At 37.9% G+C, this 23,096-nt stretch overlaps 1 protein-coding gene across 1 annotated transcript in view; it reads right to left on the bottom strand.

The window, feature by feature from the left end:
- The window catches only part of PIBF1 (progesterone immunomodulatory binding factor 1), a 159,390-nt gene that overhangs the window by 120,619 nt on the left and 15,675 nt on the right, over nt 1–23,096 (bottom strand). Inside the window, exon 5 of the mRNA XM_080916617.1 lies at nt 20,953–21,072. Coding sequence (XP_080772743.1) covers nt 20,953–21,072 — 120 coding nt within the window. The remainder of the gene's footprint in view (nt 1–20,952; nt 21,073–23,096) is intronic.

Below are 23,096 nucleotides of genomic sequence, written 5' to 3'. Positions count from 1 at the left end.
TCATGGCTTCTTCATGGCCTCTGCATCAGTTTCTGCCTCCAGGTCCCTGCCCTGTTTGAGTTTCCCCAACTTCCTTTGATGAGGAGGAAAGATGATGTAGAAGTGTAAGCAAAATAAATCCTTTCCCTTTCATTCTTTTTGGTCATGTTTCATCACAGCTATAGTAACCCTGACTAAGGCAGTTCCTATTTGAGTTTTCTACTCCTCTGGTCCTCTTCCCAATAAACCAGTGAAAACAAAGAAATAGAATGGTCCAGGTATATGTTTAGGCTTCCAGGCTGGCATCATTGGAATTCTCATTGGAGAATTTCCATTTTCTTTGTGGAGTGAAAGATCAAGTGAGTTGACAAAAATGAGAAGTGCGAGGTTGGAGGTTTGTAGCCTGGAGAACGGAAGGAAAGGCCTAAAACAACTCTGAGGAGAAAGCAAGGACCTGGGGAAAACAGCACAGAGGTGCTCCACGGGAGGAGGCTGGTAACAAAGGATTAGAAGTATCTGTTGCTGCTAATGTGATTTTCTCCCCAGTAATGCTCAGCTAGACAAATAGAGGGCCTCAGGCTATGTTGATAAAAAGAAAGTTGAAATTAAAGGCCATCAGCAAGAGAGAGGTTGAAGATGAATAAAGCAGAGGGAAGAAAACGTATTATTTTGGATTGATTAACTCATTTGCATTGGAAATTTTTGTAAGCACATAACTGAGAACTGTGGTTGAGTGTTTTTTTTGCACATGCAAAGAAGCAGATGTCATTGTGAAGGTAGACATAAATTTTCAGACCCTGAAGTGGGAATATAGCTCAGGAAAATAGCACATGCTTAGCACATGCCTAGCATGTGCAAAGCTCTGTGTTCTATTCATTGCACCGAAAAAGAACTAAAACAAAGAATAGAGTGGGGAGAGAAATAAAAGCATAAACATTTAGAGAGTCACATCTAAATGTAACTTTATCTATAACTTTCATTCACCTGATGTAATTGTCTTGGAGGCTTATTGCCTCTGTCAGCTAACTTAGGCTAGTCCTGGAAGCTTCTAGCCTCCACACAATCTAATTTAAGCCTAGAATGTTTCAGCCTCTGAGACTTACTGCTGAATAAATAAGCTCACCCTTTCTAGATCTTTCTGATCCTCTTGCTGGCTGGTTCAACTCAGCTGTTCTGGCTCAAAACTCTCGAAGCTGACTGATTTAATGTGGCTTTTCTCTCTGTCTCTGACTTTTGCTCTGCTTGGCCCCAAACTAACTCTAGTAATCTAATCTGTGCTCATTCTTTGGCTTGTTCTGTCTTCATCTGTGTCTAGTTTGTTCTCTCTTGGCAACCGGTCTCTGTACTATTGTCCCAGTAAAACTGCCTCTTAAGTAGCTTTCTTTCTTTCTTCACTACCCCTTAGGTAGCTTCTCTTCATCCTCTCTTCCCTTGAGAGCTGGGCATATCCTACTGTGTCAAATCTTTCTCTGATTTATCACTTTGTCTGCTACTCAGGTAGATATCACGAAAGACATGGGTGGTTTCTTCTACAAACTAAGTTAATTGTTTGGAATTAAAGGTGTGTTCTAAGGGTGTGTTTACATTCCAGCCAGATTGATTAAAGGTGTGTTCTAAAGGCCGAGTCACACCACAACTAGAAACTTAATTTTTCTTCAGTAAATAACACAACCTCAGGGTTCTTAGTGTGATCAAATATCCTGCAACATGTGCCTTTGAAATATGGGAGGTGCAGGCACCTGCCATGGAGAACAGTTTGCACACATGTATATTTACACACATAGATATCATTTTTCCAGTATAAATGCTTATAAAACATAAGCAAATATATCCAGAAGTTCAGAGTAGAAACATAAACTTTATATCAAGGATTTCTTTTAAATCAAAGATTTCTTTCACGTAAAAAATGTCCCTTTAGGTCCACGCTGAAAAGGAGGCAGAAAGATTTGTAAGAATTAGAGGTGATAGATAACTCTAAGGAAACAGTATCTTCTAGACACAAAGATCGTGGCAACCTGTAAAAGGCCTAAAACTGGTCCAGCAATAAGAAGAGAAAGTGATAAGGGTTCATACCTATGGCCAAGACACTATCTGCAACTAATACCCACTAGAAAAGGAAGAACAGCTTTATTTCAATGGGGTCAAAACTCACTAGGTCTATTAACCATACTTCATACCTAGTTGTCCAACAAAAATAAACTTAGTGGTATTTTTGTAGACTTTTTGTCTCATTTTACCTCTTTGGACATTTAAAAAAAATATTGTTGCTTTTCTTGGTTATTTCAAGCTCCATTTTGTGGTGTGTATGTGTGTGTGTGTGTGTGTGTGTGTGTCTATTTCTTGTTTTGGTTTTTGTTTTTTTTTTGTTTTTTAAGAAAGAGAAAAAAATGAAAAAAGTTAGTTGAGTAGAGAATTGGTGGTCTGGGAGGAATTGGGGAGGAGAAAAACATGAACATTATAATGTATAATGTTTTTTCAATAAAAGTTTTAAAACATCTCTCTTTAAAGTTACAAATTTGTTCTTTGGGGTAAGGAGATTTGTTTTGGGTACTCTTAGAAACTAAAGGTAAGAGTTGGATATGTTGGTGTGTTGTAAATATTAAAAGGATGGCTTAACCTTTTATCAGCTCCTGTAATCTCACTCTGTGGACACCACTCTAGTAAGAAGCTAAGCACACTTGGTGCTCCACGCCCCCTCTAAGAACTCTGGTGAGGTTCACTCTACCACCCTTTTGCTGCTTCTGTCCTGGGTGGATTCCACCGCCCCAGCATGTTGTTTTCACTCACTTCCCCTTGGTGTGTTGTTGATAAGCCTTAGATACATACATCCCAACTTTGTAGTAGGCTTTATGCATTACTCTACTACACCCTTTGAACTCAATTAAGTAGTCACATCAAAGAACACACCAAACTACTCTGATCCAATAGATATAATTTGCCAACCTAGATAAGTCAAATGATCCTGTACAATTCTATCCCTTATAAAACATTCATAACAACCTTATTTATGAAGATATGGACCGAGAGAAACATCTGCCTTCATCTTTGTTCCTCCCGGAATCTTTTCTCTCTCCTTCTCTTCTGTTTTCTCAGCCCTTTCCCCGCTTACCTCTCCACTGTCCAATCATGTATCATCTTAATATCAACCCACACTGATATCTGTTTGTAAGCCTAGTACTTGTGAGGTTGAAGCAGTTAAACTTCCAAGCCTTGGCTATGGAGTTAGACCTCATTGCCACAGCACTGGAAAACAGAAAATAGACCCACAATTTATGGCTATACAATTCTGTGGATAAGGCAAAAAGGCAGTAAGTAGACTGTGCTGTATTCCCCACTGCTTTCTGCCCTGTAATCTCTCACCAATGAAAAGTGGATTGCATGTGCTATTAGAAGCTATTCCTTGCCTCCCACAATATAAGCAAAAGATTGAGTTTCTCATAATCCTAGCACCTAGTACTGTGGCTTTTATATAAAAGTTTTGTAGGTAATATTTACGTAAAAGAAGAAGCAAGAGGGGACAACATATAGACTGAAAGAGATGCAAAGAAATTGTAAATATTTTTACATAAAAAAGAAGTAGACACAAAGTTTGCATTTGCCACCCCTTTCAAAATGGAAACTTCTAGGTAACAGTTAAGTGAATCAACAGCCAAGTATCATATTAACTTTTGAAATGAGAAAACAATTACATAGGGAAAAGAAGTACTATATGAGGCATCAAGAAGACTCCTACTGCTTGATGTACTTGGAACATAACAGACTTTTCACTGCCAAGGTTAATCACACACACACTAGATTGTTTGCTAACACTATGTAGAAAATACTGTTATCTGTAATTATAACTGTAGGCTATAATTGTCTTATCTGTGACCCTCTCCTTATACCCACACACAACTCTGCACTCCTTAAAGGCCTGTCCTATCTCTGTATCCCAATAACCCAAAGTCATTATAGTAGAAATGCTTAATGAGAAAACCAATTATGAAAGACAGACTCTACACTATAGTCCTAGCATTTAGAATAGGTAGTCAAACAGACAGGTTTACTTTGAAATTAATATATGCCTAGCAACTAATTGTTTTCCAGCCAAATTTAATGATTAAATAACATATCACCTCTCAATATTGTGTGTGTGTGTGATGAAGACACTGTAAGAAAGAAATCTCTATTGCTTGATCTGCTGTTAAATGGGTGAGGCTTTGATTCACAAAAAAACTGAGCTGCATCATTCCAATTTCTTTATGTATCACACACTTTTAAAAAGAGGCTTGAATGGGGCCCCATCCTCCAATTCTCTTGAGCCCAAACAACAGCAGCTATTTTAGATACTCATCATTTCAGAGATGAAAAATACACTGGAGATTATCTACCACAATCTTACTTTCAAGATATGGCTATGATGACATACCAGAGGAATACGTGTAGCTTCATGTTTGTTGCTGAACTATTACACAAGCCAGGAAATGGAACCAGCTTAGATGTCCATCAACAGATGAACAGATAGAGATGATATAGTAATACATATACATCATGGAATTTCTTAAATGGCAAAATACTATGAAATCATGACATCTGTAGGAAGTTAGAGTTAGTTATAAATTATATTAACTGAAGTGAATTATATTCAGAAAAGCAAATATCACATTTTTCTTAATATGTAGAATCTAGAGTTGAAAGTATTTGTGTCTGTATTTATATGCGTTTGTGTGTATGCACACGTGTCATGAAACTACAACAGGATCTTGAGAGGTAAAGAAGAAATCTCAAAGAGGGTGGGAAGCAGAGTAGTGAAAAAACTGATAAGAAAGCAATTTCAAGTTTGTTTTTTGAAGATTTATTCTGTAGTAACTATACAACCACCAAGTGGAAGCTAATTTTATTTACTGCTCAAACCCAACTTTAATTATAGGTTGCATGGCTTCAAATATCACATATATATAAACCAAAGTTGATTTTGAACTCTCTCCCCTAAAACAACCATTACAATTATTTCTTGAATACATACATACATACATACATATATACATACATACATACATACACACACACACACAAATATTCACTTGATAGTTTACTGTGTTGGCATATAACTGTAGTCTGAGTCCTTAGGAAGGTGTGGCAGGGTTAAATGCACAGACAGCTAGACTACATAGACAGATCCTGTTTCCAAAGCAACCCTAAGGAAAAGAAAATCATTTGGTAAAGTGACATCAAGTCTGGATGCTCTTCTGAGAAGTAAAAAGTGAAGACAGGAAACAGGCACATTTAATAGCAGCCATGGAACCAAATGGCAATTAGCCTGGATGGAAGAGGCTCTAAGCATCTGGGCCAATTTACAGTCTCTCTCACTATGCAAACTGAGAAGTGGGAACCTATGTGTCAAAACAGGCGGTTAACACATGAAGTACTCTCTGCCCAGAGTGAGACAGAGCCACTGAGGAGGCTGAGAGGATGACATCATCAAATGGTCAGTCAGTCCAATCAGAAGCAGTTTACATTGAAAAGACACTCTGTGGATGACAATATATGTTTTAACTGCTTTAGAAAAGTGAGAATTCATTCCTCCGAATTCTCTACAAGTTTCACAAGATCACTTCTGTCCAAAGACCTACCTCATGAAGAGAGTAGGAGCCTAACTCACCTTTGACTGTTGCAAACTGCCCTTCTGCCAAGGGTCAGCTCTGCTGCCACAGTTTACTCTTTGTCCTTGTGAAGCTCCTTAAGAAATATATTACTAGTATAAAGTTGAAGACATTTTAAAAGTAAAATATAATCTATATGAATAAAAGATGCTCTCATCAGATCTGGACACTGGGTTATAAGAGTTCCAATCTGTGACCTTTCTGTTAACTCACGATAGCCCTGCAAAAAATGTATAGGAAACCGGGTGTTGGTGTTGCATGATTTTAGTCCCAGCACTGGAGAGGAAGAGGTAGGCGGACCTCTGTGAGTTTGAGGCCAGCCTGGTCTACAGAGTGAGATCTAGAATAGCCAGAGCTTAAAAAACAAAAACAAAAACAAAGAAGCCTTTCTCAAAGAACCAAAACCCAAACCAAAACCAACAATGCCAACACTACTACTAAGAGCAGTGTACAGGAACTAATCAATGGCTCATTCATTATTGGATGACTTCTGCTTTACAGGTCTGGAAGAATTTGTATGGCAAAACCACTATGTTGAGATCTTAAATGGCTCATTTTATAGCTAGGTTGGATACAGTTGAAACAAACCTGAAATGCTAGTGTTTCAATAGATTCTGATCCAAATATAATTTTCTTTCCCATGAGACAAAGTCTAAATACATAGCCAAGGCTGGCCTTGATTTTGTAATCCTGCTGCCCCTGGCTTCCTGATAGCTAGAATAACAGTCATGGGCCACCATACTTAGCTCAAATTTCATTTTAACATTTGAGAGAAGAACTTAATGTATCATATTTAAAATATCATGTAGCAACAAAGAATTTGAGTATATCAACATAACAGAAGTATGGCTTTTTAGGCCTTCTGTGCCTCTGACTCATTTAGATTAGCATTAAAAGTATTAACAAGTATAGGTAGGAAAAAGAAAGGAATTAGGTTAACCCACCAATGGAAGCAAACACCTGGATTTTTGCTTTAATGGACTGCAGCTTATTCTAGCCTCTAGAAAAATGTTACCCAACACAAACTTCTGTTGTAATATGTAATACTTGGTGATGAAGCCACTGTTCTTAGTGAGGCAGACCCCCTGCATTTTAGTCGTTTTGGATGTAAATGGTTGCTGGTCAGATTCCAGACCTAGGTAGCTCAGGTTCTCTATGGGCTGCAAATAAGATGAGCCATCTTTGATTTCTTTTTTTAAAATATATTTTTAATCATTTATTTAGTTTTATTTTAGGAGCATTGGTGTGTGTTTTGCTTGCATGTTTATCTATGTGAGTGTGTCAGAACCTCCAGAGCTAGAGTTACAGACACTTGTGAACTGTCATGTGTTTGCTGGGAACTGAACTAGGGTCCAGTTAGTTAGAAGATCAGCTAGCTTTAAGGTTTACACTGAGTTCTTTCTTGGTTTATCACACATTCCCCTAGCTACAAAAGAGCTATCACTTTAGCTGAGCCTCTTTATTTCTATCAAAATATATGTATCTTGTTGCAGGTCAACAAGGTCTCCATAATTCTCACATTCACTTAGAGCTTGTTAATAACAGCACAAAATGAGAAATTCTTCAAGGTTTTTTTTTTTTTTTTTTTTTTTTTTTGTAATATTGATTCCACTCACATTCTAGTCACATCTGTGAACCTCTTTGAGAAACCTATTTCTAACAGCTCAGGTAAAAACACACTGAATTACAAAGCAAACAGAGCTATCAAAATATTTAAATTGTGTATGCCTTCTTTGTAAATGCATTAAAGACCTAGTGATGAGAAAGTTCAAGTAACTATGAGCAGAAATTCTAAGTACTTAGCAGATTTAATTATCAAGAGTCACAAGAACTGGTAATCTTTATAAATTTTCTTCATATATATATATATATATATATATATATATATATGTAAACGTAAATATCCTCAACTCCAGTTATAAATGGAAACAATTTCTTTCCTAGACTCCCTAAAAATATGTTAACTGTAAGTTAGAAAGCTCAGCGACTGTTAAAGTATTTACGTGGCTTTTTTTTCTTCTAACATTTTTAACTTACATTGAGTTAATTTTGTGCTATCATATAAAATGTAAGAACAGATTTTGTTCCACTGACGTTTACATATTTGCATGCCAACAGCACACTTAGCTGTCTATGTTAGTTCTAAGATTACACTAAGTTCTTGCTCAGTTCCCCTCATCTCTAGCTTTATCTTCTCTTTGAAATCCTGGAGCGCTTATTTTTCACATCAACTAAAGCAAGTTACCCACACTTAATTCTGTATAATATTTCTTTACTCTGAATCTCCCAATTGATAAAAATATAATTGGAATATTTATATTCCAATATTTATACCTCCAGAAAACGGTTTGCCTGCTCTTGCTTAATATTATCAATCATGGAACAATACTTTTAGAAATTTGGATGCTTTCTAAAATATGGTTATTTCCGTGCTAAAAATGTAATTTTGGAGTATTTTTTGCTTCATGTCTGTGTGATAAGGATGCCTGAGTGTGTGTGTGTGGTTGGATGTGGAGTATGAGCATGCACGCTGGTAAGGAGGCAGCAGGCTGCTGTTGAGAATTAAACCCAGGAGTAGTAGACTCAGACAGCTTCTAGTCAGCTTCTGGGGAAACCTGTCTTAAGCTTCAGAGGCTGCCACACCCACCTGGCATTTACATAGGTTCTGGGGATCAGGACTCTGGTTCTCTTGCTTGTACAGCAAATGCTGCAAAAGTTGAAGAATCTTCCTAGCACAGATTTGCAGCTTTCTTCATTGAGTTCATTACCTTTGATAGAGACGCACATGAGGAAAATACTGCACTCAAAAAGAAAGTGGGGATTCATCAAGTACAGAATCTGAACACTACCATCAGTGGCTACAGACACGGACATATTCACATAGCCATTCTCCTCCAACCTGATAGTACATCACTCTCTATTCAGCTAGTCATACAAGGTGTCGTTATTTGTTAGAATGGTAGAATGGAGAGATGACTCGGCCTTCCAGAGCTTTTATTGCTCTTGCAGAGGGAGCTGCTTTGGGTGCCAGCACTGGCACAGTGGCTCACTCTAACTGCAGCTATTGAACTGCCAGATGATCTGATGCTTCTGACCGCCACAGGCATGGCACACACCACATACACACATATACTAAAATAAACACAAAATGGTACAATTCATTTGTCAACATTTTATTTTGAATTTTTCTTTCAATAGGTTAAATAAAATGAGCTTTTAAGTTTATTTTGTTTTGCTTTTATGCTACCTCAGAATTTTCTACCTTTTCAGTACTCTGGAGTAGTATAGTTAACTGTGAAGGAAGAACTGACATGTGAGCCCACCTGGGTTAATCCATTTCTGAACCTGGTAGTAACAAGATTAGTGGGCACTTCCTTTTCCCTTCATAATATCCCCATGCTAACTACACCCACTTCTGTTTAATTCAGAAGCTGCACTTCACTTGCAGTTTCGAGATTCTTAGTGCAAACACACACACACACACACACCCTAAATTTCCAGTGCTTTACTGCTATTCATTTTTTTGGTTTTGAGTTGTTCTTAGCTTTTGTTCCCCAGCTGTTTCCCTAGGTAGCCCAAGCTGGCCTCGAACACTCGGTGCCCCCGGCGAGAGCTTCTGAATTGACGGCTCACAGGCATGTTGCAGCCACGGCTGACTCTCCTTTTTTCAGATGAGGAATGCATATCTTTATTTTTGTTCCTTTTTTCTTGTGTAGTAATAAAAAAAAATTAAGGCCAAAGATTTTTATCTAGTATAATTTTAAATATACTTTGAGAACTCGGACATAAAATAATTCTTGTTTTCAATGTCTTCCTTTTTAAATTCTTTGAACCAAAAGATATATTTAACTGTCAAGAAAGTTTAATTCCCTTCACTCTTTGTCTGTTTTACTAAGTTATGATAAAAATAGGAACTATAAAACTTATATCTAAAAATGTATTTGCTTCCTATGTGATCAAGTGTATACACAGTAGTCTTACAAACTTTCCATTGATGTTTAAAAAGAACAGTCTCTGGTTAGGCTTTCTTTATAGTAGCTGGATCAAAACATCGATAAAATTAGTTCTTCCAGGCCTCATTTATTTTTATCTATCCCATCTACACCGGTTCTTACAGGAGCAAATTAAACTCCCAAGCTTACTGTGTTATACTAAGCTCTCAATATTACTTTACAAACACTATGCCACTCACTATATAAAGGTTCCTGTCCGTAACCTCATGTTTTGCCATTATACATTTTGCTATTCTGTTATATGATTTTTCAATTTGAAATTTCAACTGTCTTGTATTAATATTACCTTCCTGCCAACATTTTCCATAATTCTCCTTCAATATCTTTTTTTCAATTTTTGCTCTAAGCAACTTCTCTAAGTGTATTCATTTCTGGTGGGGCTGTTTAGGTTTTGAGGTTTTTCAGAGCACGTCCATCATGCAGCCCTAGGTTGACCTCAAACTCGTCATGCTCCTGTCTCAGTCTGGACACTGACCTCACAAAGCACTGAAAATAGACAGCTATTAATTACTGAAAACACTAAGTATTAAATTATAAAATCTAGAAAATGGCCAGTGGGATGGCTCAGTGGGTCAGGAAGCTTGCTACCAAGACTGACCACCTGAGCTGACCTTTGACCTATACACACGTGCAGCCTTGTACATACATGTGCACACGGTAAACAATGTAATAAGTATTTTCAACAAATATATGCCTTCTGATTCTGTGTTAAGAAACACTGTATTTTGTGTGAAAAAAACTCCCAAAACGTAGAGCTTGTCATTGCGTAGTTGGATCGGTTACCCGCTGTGAAAGTTACAGGTTTACCACTGAGATGGCATTCAAAGACTAACCATTAGGCCTCAGAGTTGAAGACGGCGGAACCGATTCATTACTGTATACCTTTTCCTTGTTAATCAACCATTCGATACCATCAAAAAGGTGGGAGGTTAAGACCAACAAGAAGTGGTTATAGTACGTTTGGAGTTAATCTAAGGCATTTTAAAGGCATCTATGGAGGGGTTTCCACTGTTACAGAAAAGATGATCACGCTCTTGGGCACTGGCTTCAAAATTCCACTTCTCAGAACCTGCCCTTGAAATTAAAATAAAAAAGCAACGAGGGGTTTACTTAAGATTATAAATATAGTGGGCTGGAAAGATGGCTCGGTGGTTAAGAACATGGCTGCTCTCCCAGAAGTCCTGAGTTCAGTTCCCAGGGATCTGATACGCTCGCCGTGAATGCAGACATCCATGTAGACAGAGCACACGCACATTAAAAATACATAAAATTATGAAATAAAGATGGTAAATATGGAGCGAAAGTAAAAAAAGGGCATATTAATCTTTAAAAGACGGTCTCGTCACATAGCGTGCATGAGACAATGAGCTAACTCACTCAGCTTCTAACCGATGACAAACTTAGAGCTCACAGCACAAGCTTCCCCACAGACGTCCCCTGTGTAGGCACTTTTAACTGTCACTCACTGCATTAAAGGTAAAATTTCAACAGGTTTTAAAGGTATATGTAAAAAAATGAGATTTAGTAATAACAAACTGTAAAGTGTGACTCCAATCTTATTCTAATGTGTTACATAGTCAAGTATTTAAAATGTTATTTATATCAAAGACAAAAGTAAAAAATATAAAATCAAACACTGAAATTTGATTGTTTTTCACATCAATTAAATGAGCAAACAAAACAAACAAAACCTCCTCTCTTCTAAATGGTTCATGCTTAGGGTCTACGTACCTGTCACACTAGGATATTGAGTTTTATTGAAAATAAGGTCCTTAGTCACACATCAGACTGAAATCAGAACCCATGTGGATATCCATCCATGAATTGAAAATTTGAATAGTTATTTGGTTTAATATGAAGGAACAAGAAAAATTATTGTATACTATTGTGTGTGATGGGTAGCTTCTCAAACATGCATTGTATAAAGGAATTTTAAGCTTAAAAACTGAACAAAAATATTTAAGAAAAGTTTATAATTCCTGAAATACAAAATGTAAACAAATACATATCATTAAGAAAACACTTCATTTTCATAAAAATTAAATTAGCTATTTTATTCATCTATAGATAGCAATGACTATGAAGTTACTGTAATAAATGAAGAATCTTTATCTGAAGATCATATAAAAAAAAAAAAGCTTTTGTTTTTCTTATTTTTGCGCAGCAATGGAACGTCTGGGTTATACTAGGAAAAACAGCAGTTACTGTTTCAGTCAGCCGATTGAAAATAAGAAATAGAAAAGGCAAGTTAATGCAGGGTAGGTTCAAAACCAAGGTTTTCCAAATGAGCGAAGTATTTTTCTAAGGTAGATGGGTGCACACTGCCTCCGTGTGGTTAAAGTATACTAAGACCATTTCTGGATCTGTTGTTTTGAACAGTTTTAAAACAAAACTAAAAGTTTAATTTCTCAAATTTCTGAGACATAGCTAATAAATGTCTGAACATTTCTAAGTAAGTTTTACCAAGTTGTTTTTATTGAGATCTCTCCTTTTGTACACTGCTGCCATTCCTTCTAAGTTTCCCTGTGCTTCTGAGGTTCTAGAACAAAGAATTTATATTTGACATTTATTTATACTGAATTTGGTCTCTTTCAAATCAATAACCTATTTGTTACTGTTTCAGTTTTTCTACTTTCTTAGCTGTTCGTGTCCATTGAATATATCCTGACTTTTAAGAATCTTTGCTAAGTTCTGCCTCCCAATTACCAGATTTTTTATTTTTATGTTCTGAGCTCTACTGCTTTATTAGGAATTAAAAATGACTAATTGGTATGTCTAAACTACTAAATATTCTAAAATTTTCATGTTTTCTTTAAATTCTGGTCATGTTTTTAAAATTTTTTATTATAGCATTTTCTTTCATATGTAATGGTGAAAAAACTTATTCATTCATTCCTGCCGGTAAATGTCAAATGAGAAGATTAGTTTGCAATGAAACTAAGACTCTTTCTAGGGTAAGAGATCTTGAGGCCAAAAATAATCTTCACATGCTGAACACACAGAGTGTTTTCCTGTCTCGTGTGTAAACAAACAGCATCACTATGCTCAACAAGGTGATGGCCAAACACTCATCTGACAAGTCCTCCTACACAGTCAAGGATGAGACTCAGGAAGAGGCTGAGAGCCAGATGCCAGGCGGCCCATCAGGACGTGAAGAGAAGAGCACTGTGCTTGTTTCCCACCTGCTGGTTTGTTTCAGTGCTGTTTAAAATGAGGGCTGTACACATAAAGATGGAGTGCAAAGTCCAGTTGTTCTGCTGTTATTCAGAAGACAACTGTGCCTGCCCGAGAGGGAGGAAGGGATTCCAGAGGCGGCCAGAGACAGGAAGCTGAGCTCTATGGGTTATCTCTACTCAGGTTGTTAGCCCCCAATCAACACCTATCTGAGGACAGACTCCCTATAGACCACAAAGGGCAACATATCAGAATTAAAATTTGTACTGCTATCAAAGTATGTAGTCTGGGTACAGTGAATCTAATCTCCTACAATAACAACATCAGTACTGTCCAGAGAGAACACAGCTTGCTCACCATGGTATTACCTAATTGTACTCTTTGATGTATTAAGAAAGTAAAATTAATTGAAGAAAGAGGAACAGGTGACATGTGCTTAAAGGGAAAGACAAACAATAGAGACACACTGAGATGACCTCTGCATTGAAATTAGTGGTGTGGATTTTAAGCAATTATTAGACTATCACAAAGGCACAAACATGCCATACTTATAATAAATAGTCCAGAAACAAAATAATGAAGAATGAAATGAAAATAAATTAAGCAACCCTCCCCAAAAATAACCCAAAAAATTATCAAGCAGAACAAAACATGCGTAGGGATTTCCCTAAAAGAAAAAGGAATGTATGGAGATACAAATCTATGTGCAAATACTGTAGCAGCCTTCTTTATAAATCTCTAATGGAAGCCTATCAAGTGCCCATCAGTTAATACAAGCAGGGATATACACAATGGAATAGTCTTCAGCAGAAAATGAAGAAACTACTAATGCCCAAAGAAGAGAACATAGAATGTTCTCATAAGACACAACTGAGGGGCAGACATGTATAAAACAAATATCAATGTTAATAGTAGAAATTATGTCCTACATGTGCTGGTATTTACTGTCAATACCAGCTTTTACAGTTATTGTTGCTGTTAGCGTTGTGAATGAGTTAGGAGGTATATACATATTGTTCTGGCTTGGCTTTCTTGGGAGGATTCCAAGAGGTGTGTTCTCATAGGAGATAGTGAGATCTGGCCCTCTTACTCTGTTTATGAACTGAGATGTTTCCCTCTGCTATGCACTCCCAACCATAGTAGGTAGTTTTAATCCAGGCCCCTACATAACAGGGCCAATCAACCACGGACTAAAATCCCCCAAAACTGTGGGGCCAAAATAAAGCATTTTTGTTTGCAATTTGATTATATGAAGTATTCATTGTAGCAATGAGAGTCAGCTAACAGTATGTGTGCTTTAAAATTTTTATAGTAAGGGTGAAGATTCTATAATCTCTAGGGCTGGTGGTAAATTCTGCACATGCTAATTTAGGCACATAAGCTGACAGCTTACATAAAAATCTGGAATTGTTCCTCAACTTGTCTACCAGTTAGGTCCTGTACACTCATACAAACTTTGCCAGAGCAAGCTTGAAATCATGACTTATTTTTCATCAATGAAATAAGTTAAACTATTTAATATTAAATAACATTAGATTGAACACTCTGTAGCAAATGTTTATATTTTCATTGCAATCCTTTCCTTTCCTATATTTTGGTTATTATCCTTCAACCACTCAGGAGAAAAGTGATTCCCTCAGAAAAAAAAGGTAACAATTCTTAAAAGTCTATCAAATATATTGGCAAGATATTTAATCCACACAGATGCTCACTGTAGATTGTAGGTCGATGTTAAAGCCATACGTGATTGGACACTAGCAAGTGGGGTGGGGACAAAGCTTTTGTAAGGTGGGAGAGAGGAGGGAGAGGATTCGAGATGGAGATGGTGGAGGATGGTTCAGTTCAAGGTGAACTAGATCTTTGTCAGTTTTATCTTGTCCAGGAGGGCGGTCTCTATCTTTATTAATTGGCAGTGAATTTACTGTTTGGATGTATTGTGAATTAAGAACTTAACACATAAATCTGATTGATAAATTGATTATTGAGTCTTGATTTTACTGGGCTGTGGAGGCAATTTTACAGTGTGTGAAAGCAATGGCTGAGGGGCAGCTGGAGTGTGCAGAAGTGAGAACTCTCTGGGCCTCGGAACGAGATGTGTGTGCCAGGCGTGGTCAGTAACCACCTAGAGGACTGAGTGAATAGGGCTGCTAAAAGAGAGACACTGGAAGAGGACGGCTTGAGACCATGTGGCAGAGGAGCAACCATGCTACTCTGATATAGCGCAGTGGCGCGGCTGTGTGGGAACTGGTAGCAACAGTAGATGAATAAAGAAATGTGCATGCATATAATATTAAGAATCTTTAAAAGTCCATTGTATTAAAACATGGATGAATTTTACTATTTATACTAAGTGAAATAAATGTTAACCCTACATAATTCAATTTATATAGAGTATTTAAAATAGTCAAACCCATAAAAACAAAGAAGAAAAGTGGTTTTCAAAGGGAGGGAGAGGGAAGGACTGAAAAATTCTAGAGGTATGACCAAACACTTCAAAATAGCATGCTGGGTCAATGTGAAATGCATGCTTACTACAATTTTTCAAAGGAGTTAAATTTTAGCACAAAATTTGGAATGCTATAACTGCCTTTTGAAATTTATATTTAAATTCTACATTTTTATACACATGTAAGTGATTATCACATACGTGAACTACTGAAAAACTGATGGCATTCTCCAGAGGCACGCACTTGCCTCCTAGTCATTACTCCAACTCTCACACCTTATACAAGCTTACATAAGGCTTGGTTCATTAGTTCCCAGTTCCTGGGGTTTCCAGATTCCAGCAGGCGATTAAGTAGGCCTCTAGGAAGTCAGCCCATCAACGTTGCTCCATTAACAAATGAGGAGATTATACATGAATTTAAGTTCCATGTTCTCCAGTGACATATCTTGAAATTCTCAGGCCATTAGTCACTGCACTTCTCAAAATTTTATCAAAATTTTAAATTATAGTGATTAATAGGATTCAACATCATTCCTTTTAAAACAACCAACATTAAGTATAGATAAGTTGTATCTTGGGTAATCTGAGCTTTTGGGCTAATATCCACTTATCAGTGAGTGTATACCATGTGTTTTCTTTTGTGATTGGGTTACCTTACTCAGGATGATATACCCAAGATACAATTTACAGACCACAAGAAGAAGAAGGAAGACCAAAGTGTGAATGCTTCAGTCCTTCTTAGAAGGGGGAACAAAATATTCACAGGAAAAAATATGGAGACAAAGTGTGGAGCAGAGACTGAAGGAAAGGTCATTCAGAGACTGCCCCACCTGGGATCCATTCCATATACAGACACCAAACCCAGACACTACTGGGAATTCCAAGAAATGTATGCTGACAGGAACCTGTCTCCTGAGAGACAGAATGTATAGCTGTCTCCTGAGAGGCTCTGCCAGAGGCTAACAAATACAGAGGCTGATGCTCATAGGCAACCATTGGACTGAGAATGGAGTCCCTAATGGAGGAGTTAGAGGATGGACTGAAGGAGCTGAAGGGGTTTCAATGCCATAGGAAGAACAACAATATCAACCAACCAGATGTCCCAGAGTTCCCAGGGACTAAACCACTAACCAAAGAGCACACATGGAGTGGCCCATGGCTCCAGCCGCATACGTAACAGAGGATGGCCTTGTCGGACATCAATGGGAGAAGAGACCCTTGGTCTTTTGAAGGCTCGATGCCCCAGTGTATGGGAATGTAGGGGAATGCAAGGGTTCGAGGCAGGAGTGGGCAAATGGGTAGGGAAGAACCCTCATAGAAGCAGGGGGAGGGGGACAGAATTTTCTGAAGGGGAAATCAGGAAAGGAAGTAACATTTGAGGTGTAAATAAAAAATAAAAAAAATATATCCAATAAAAGAAAAGAAAAAAAAGTAAGTGTAAGTTGAACACTAAAATATTCACTAAACTATTGCATGAAGAGACCGTTCAAATAATGTATATGAATAATATGGGTCATACCGTATTAAAAGCTTGGTAAGCTTATTATAGTTGCAGTCATTAACAGTATAGCCTGTCCCAAGATTTAAAAGAGTAATGTACTTCACTTTTGAACAGAGCAGCACCTACCTTTCTTGACACTTGCTTAACTCAGAAAATTAACCTTATTGAGGCTCTGGTTTCACTGATGCACTTTCCGTTCTTCACTACAAAATAAAACATTTCTTCTTCTGCTGTATGGTACATAGTAATTCAGACTATTTTAAACTGGAGGAACCTTTTTTCAAAAGTAGAAGAGAAGTAAGACCTTTGACTTGGACCCTCTGTCTAGGAGGGAACGTTAGAAACTCACTAACTCTACAGAGCAGGCCACACAACCCAGAAATGTCACTCTCTGACTTTCTCATCTCTTCCTTTGATGTTCATAATGCAGTGTGTGGCCATATATCTAATCAGAAGGAATGTTAGGAAGAGAAACCCAGAACCTGGTCCAACAGGCAGAGTTACGTTCCCCCAACCTGCCCCACCCCCTGACCAAATTCCTGCCATTTAGTCACACCCTTGTCCTCTAATGCTTACATCTGACAGTCCATACACATATAGTTTCCTACCTTCATTTCTAAAGGCTCCTGTGTTCCATCAAACTGATGTTAAACAATTGACCATGCTCTCCTTTGTTAAATCTGTCTTTTCATTACAGGGTTGCCCAGCTTTTTAAATAGATGCTAAAACGTTTGTTTTCTCTCTTGATGACTTGATTAGGAAAGAAAATTACATTTTGTATCAAAAAATAAAACAGAGCATATATTTTTGTGGTGGTAAAAAATTTTTATGTGATTGTCATCTCCAGAAAAGTAAGACATTTATATCAGGCTCCTGTGAGCAAGCTCTTCTTGGCATCAGCAATAGTGTTTGGGTTTGGTATCTGTATATGAGATGAATCCCCAGGTGGGGCAGCCTCTGGATGGCCTTTCCTTCAGTCTCTGCTCCACTCTTTGTCCCTGTATTTCCTTTAGACAGGAGCAATTCTGGGTTACTGCCAGAGCCTGACCAATACAAATATGGATGCTTACAGCCAACCATCAGACTGAGCACAGAGACCCCAAAAGAAGGAGTTAGAGGAAAGACTTCAGGAGCTGAAGCGGTTTGCAACCCCATAGGAAGAGCAACAATATCAACCAATCAGACACCCCAGAGCTCCCAAGGACCAAACCACCAACCAAAGAGCACACATGGAGGGACCCATGGCTCCAGTTGCACATGTAGCCGAGGATTACCTTATCTGGCATCAATGAATGGGGAGGGCCTTGGTCCAGTGAAAGCTAGATGCCCCAGTGTAGGGGAATGCTAGGGTGGTGAGTTGGGAGTGGGTGGGTGGAGGAGCACCCTCATAGAAGCAGGAGGAGGAGGGATGGAATAGAGGGGTTGGGGAGGAGAAAACGGGAAGGGAAATAACATTTGAAATGTAAATAAATAAAATATTCAATAAAAAAATAGACATTTCTACTATGTGTATTTGATGGGCAAATATGTATTTGTGTTCTTACTATATATTTTTGTCCAGCAGTGTTAGATAGATGTATTACTAACATATTAAACAGGAGAAGAATATGACCAAAGCACCAAACAGAACATTTATAGCAGCAAAAAAAAAAAAAAAAAAAAAAAAAATCAGAGACATCCAACTGAAAAACTGGCCACTTCATTTAGTAGTTTTAGTAAACTAGGAGCTGATGACTAGTTAACTACCAAAGACAATGGTTCTCACTACTATTTGAATCCTAGTAATCTACTATTTCTAGTTGACTCTTCAAGAATGCACATTTTAACACCCTCCCTTAAAGATCATAATACTCTTCACAGTCCTTACCTGTTGATAACAACATTTGCTTTTTCTATTAAGTCTAATCCTTTTGTTTAAAAATCACGTAATTAAAGTTCTAACTAATAGGATACTGTGATTGTTGATCTTGGTTGTCAACTTGACACACCTGGAAAGGAGGAATCTCAAATGAGGAACTGGCTCCATTAGACTGGCCTGTGGGACATTTTTCAGAATTGATGTAGGAGATTCCAGTGTACTGTGCAGTGCCATCTGTAGGCAGGCGTTGACTGTGAGTCTGCGTAAGGCAGTAAGCAGCACCCTCCAGAGTGTGCTTCAGTCCCTGCCTCCAAGTGTAGGATACAATGAATCCTTTCCTCCCCAAGTTGCTTTATTCATGGTGTTTATCACAACAGAAAGCAAGCAAGAATAAATATAAGTGATCTTGCTTTACTAATAAAATTATTGTTATTGGACAGGAAGTATTTTTAACAGGGCTCAACATCCTTAGTGATCTGGGAAATGCAAATTAGAACTACTTTGATATTTCATATTACCCAGAGTTCGAATGGTCAGAAAAAAAACAAGTAGCACCCAATGCTGGTGAGTAGTATGTTGTGGGAATGCAAACTGGTGCTGGCACATTGGAAATCAGTGTGGACGATGTTTAAAAAGCTAACAATAGACTTCCACATTACCTAGTACTACACCTAGACAAATAGCAAAAGTATTCTATAGCCTACCACAGATATACTTTCACATACAAGTGAATAATTACCTATTCACAAAAACGAGGAAGGAATCACTCTAGATATCTATCAATTGATAGTAAAAAATGCACAACATATATTAATAAGGAAATTTGTTCCTGTCTTAAGAGAAAATGAAATAAAATTTATAGGGAAATGAATGCTTTCTCTCATGTGCAAATGTTAGTCTGTAACTTTTACACATGTGCACTCACACGGGAGGAGAGTGCGCATGGCAAGGGAAGTAGAAAGGAGCGGGGCAGGGACATTTTACGGGGAGTGGGGCAGGGACAAGGGAGAGAAGTGACGACCAACGATACAAGAAAATGGCATAAGGAAATTGGAGACTTGATAAATTAATCAAAAAATTAAAGAACACAATGACTTTGATTGAAGGTGACCAGTGTGAATGAATAAAGCTGTGCTAGCAGCCACTGGCTACCAAACAAGAATCCCAGTGCTACCTCCCAAAGACCAAACGGCAAAAATGATCCAGGCAATTGCCTCTGCTGCTGCTGTCCTCCTGAGCCCGGGAAGCCCTTCCTGCCAAAGATACATGCTTATGCAGCAGGACGCAGATCAGAGAGAGCCTGGGCTAGACCTTTCTGCCCTGCTCACACTGACTTCTGGGTAACAGATCACTGAAAAGCTTGCCCTTGACATAGGATAACACATAAGCAGTTGTATGATACTTTGAGAGCAGGTATAGTCTCCTGTTGTTCACACAGGTGGGCAGCATCATGCATATTAATGACATACAGGGAAACACTAATATCAGTACGCATGCTCAGAAGAATTAAGAGAGTCAACTGCATTTGATGAGGAATGGCTGATACAGCGACAGTCACTTCCTTCCATACCACGGATAAGACTAACCAATGAGAAACAACTGCTGAAAATGCTACTTGTAAACTTGTCTTCATTCTAGTTTGATGAGCTCTTTGGAGAAAACAGCTATCCCATTTTCAAAAAAGCTGTCACCATTATTTCTTAGTCAACTGTAAGTACATGATGGTATTCTGGGATATTTGGCCAATGTTACAATCCAACTAATGACCAGTGTACCCTTCTGTAAATAAAGACTTGTAAGCAAGTCTTGGAAGCCTTATATGATTAGGATTCTGAGAACACATGGGGTGCTATTAGTGCTCGCACATCAGCAGTAATGAGGACTGTCCTGCCAACTTATGAGTCTGGAACTTATGAGTCTAATAACAAAAGTCAACTGCACTCTTTTTTGTCTTACTAATGGTACCCGTAAGAGAGCCCTCCCACATCCCAGCCTACATGTTACATATGAAAGCTAGAGAAATTATAAACTCTTGTGTGCATATTTATTATACAAGAACAGTCAGATATGGTTCATTTTGTGATTCCCAAAGGCATTTGGTTATGAAAATAAGTTATAATAACAAGTGGTACACTGTGGATTAGAGGTTAAACCACACTTATCATGTGAATCTTAAAGATGAGGACATACAGTTGGCCTCTTCCTTCTGACTCACTAAGAGCTGAGCAGTCAGCACCTGGTCTCATTTTGTGTCACTTCCATGCTCCTTGCACAAATGTTAAGAGGCTCCCATGGAAAAGCTGTAACGTCTTTCCAAGCGTAATAGAAATATTACAAACCTCCATCAGTTGCTTCAGTGTGCCTTTATTTGCACTTAACTCTTCAGATAGTTCATTCTTCTTCACTTGAAGTTCATGGATTTCCTTCCTTAGTGGATTTACCAGCTCATAGAACCGAATCTTAAAAAAAAAAAAAAAAACAAAAACAAAGTAAAATAAAAAACCCTGAATCCTAATTAGAACGAAGCATTTCCACTCACACGCAGCTTGTCACTCTGCATGCGGCAGCTGTCCTGGGTGGTTTCACTTTCTGCCATTCACTTTCTCTGATTCAAGTGACTAAAATATTAACTGAAAATTTTTGGAAATCTTTTGAATAATTTTATTAATGTATACTGCTATAATTGTATTTGGTAGCCATTTTGCAATGTCTTATATAATCTTTACCATAACAGACATATATAAGAAACAGAACATGCTGCCAAGCACTCAGCACTGTTCACTAGCAGCCTTGGAATGCATTCCCCACAGGTCTATCAGTAATAAACTAATGGAATTTAAACAACAAAACACCTGCAAACTTAACTGAAGTCCCTAGACTGAAGCACTTGGAATACATTCCACACACTCCATTTGAAGTTGCTGTTTGTTAGGTTCTATACCAAAGTAAGCACTGTGAGGGCAGGAATTTTTTTATGGCTGATATACTACTGCTCTGTCAACCTAAATATCAATTTGATTAAGAGATACATTTCATTCTTTGCTCTTATCAAAGGCTCTTGGCAACATCCCACCATGTGACTGCCCCTACAGTTGTCAGAGGTCCTGAGAATGACTCTCAATGACAGTTCCTCTCAATCCAGAACTCTCTTCTCACTCTTCACTTTTCTGTTATAACCCAGGTATCCCACCCTACAAGGTTCTAAGAACCACGAAGCCATCAATAAGGCAAGACTGAGCAATTATGGATTAATTATTACATAGGCATATAACCCAAAAGTCATGATTATATTGCAGAAATACCCAGTCTAATAAGAGGCAAGCATTATAGTTGGTCCTTAAGGCAGTGAAATCTGTATCAGTCAATTAGTTAGAATAATATTTCATGCAAAAGTACAAAAGAATACTAACAAACCAGAAAGCAAAAACGTATATACTTTATGATGACTATGAATGAAGCTTACAATATTGCTTTTAGACAGTATATGATGGGCAGAAAAACTGTAACTGACCTATTTAAATCAAAAGCTGGACAGAAAGCTACAGTATGATGTTCTTCCAAGTCACTGATCCAGAAACCTTGATTGACTGAGAGCCACAACTAGCATTCCAGCAAGATAGTAGGTTGGATTCCACATTGACAAAGACTCACTGTGCACTGTGCTAGGCATTTAACATATGTTTTACATACTCAGGTAATCTTTACAAAAGAGATATATTATTAGCTTTTATAAATGAGGAGAAAAGGAAGTCTCTCAGGGTAAAATCACACCTAACATAAAAAAGCAACAGTTGTCAGTGTGGTCTTTTGAGCATTTCTGAACCTTGTCCGGTTCACTGTTCTCAATTCTTTTAGTGAATTAACAAAATAAAAAATACTTTCATAGTAATATTGAGAATTACCTTGTTCCATTTAATTCTCACTTTCTCATTCTATATATGTTATGTGATGATGACACTGGGGCTTTTAAAGCAAATATATATGGTATCAAATTTTGTATCTTTTTTATTTGTTTTTAGAGGAGGTCTTGTTTAATTGTTGAAACTGGCCACCTTGAGCCTTTGGGTTCAAGAGATCCTCCTGCCTCAGCCTTTTCAGTAGCTGGGACAAGCACTGTTAGAGCACCATCACACCCAGCCCTTCTTGTGCTTAATCTGTTTCCTTAAGGTTTCATTTCAAATATTGCATGTGTTAATAGCTATGCCCATACAAACAAAAGCTCTTTAGGCTAGAAGGGGTGGCTGATAACAAACTAACGAGACTCACACCAAAGATTAAGCCTAAGTACAAGTTTCCTTAAGAAAACTAGATTCTGAACCAATCTATACAAAGACTCTGCCCCATTGCTACCCCTTAATAACCATAAACACAGCACTCAGACCACCCTCCACCAGGATCAGCAGTGAGCCAGCGGTGAACCAGCATGCGGTCCCCCGGTTTCCCCTCCACACCCCAGCTTGCTCCAGGGAACCAGTAACCCTGC

This window comes from Micromys minutus (assembly GCF_963924665.1).
Source record: "Micromys minutus genome assembly, chromosome: 5".
NCBI classification, from domain to species: domain Eukaryota; kingdom Metazoa; phylum Chordata; class Mammalia; order Rodentia; family Muridae; genus Micromys; species Micromys minutus.
This window is presented reverse-complemented; position numbering and strand designations above follow the sequence as displayed.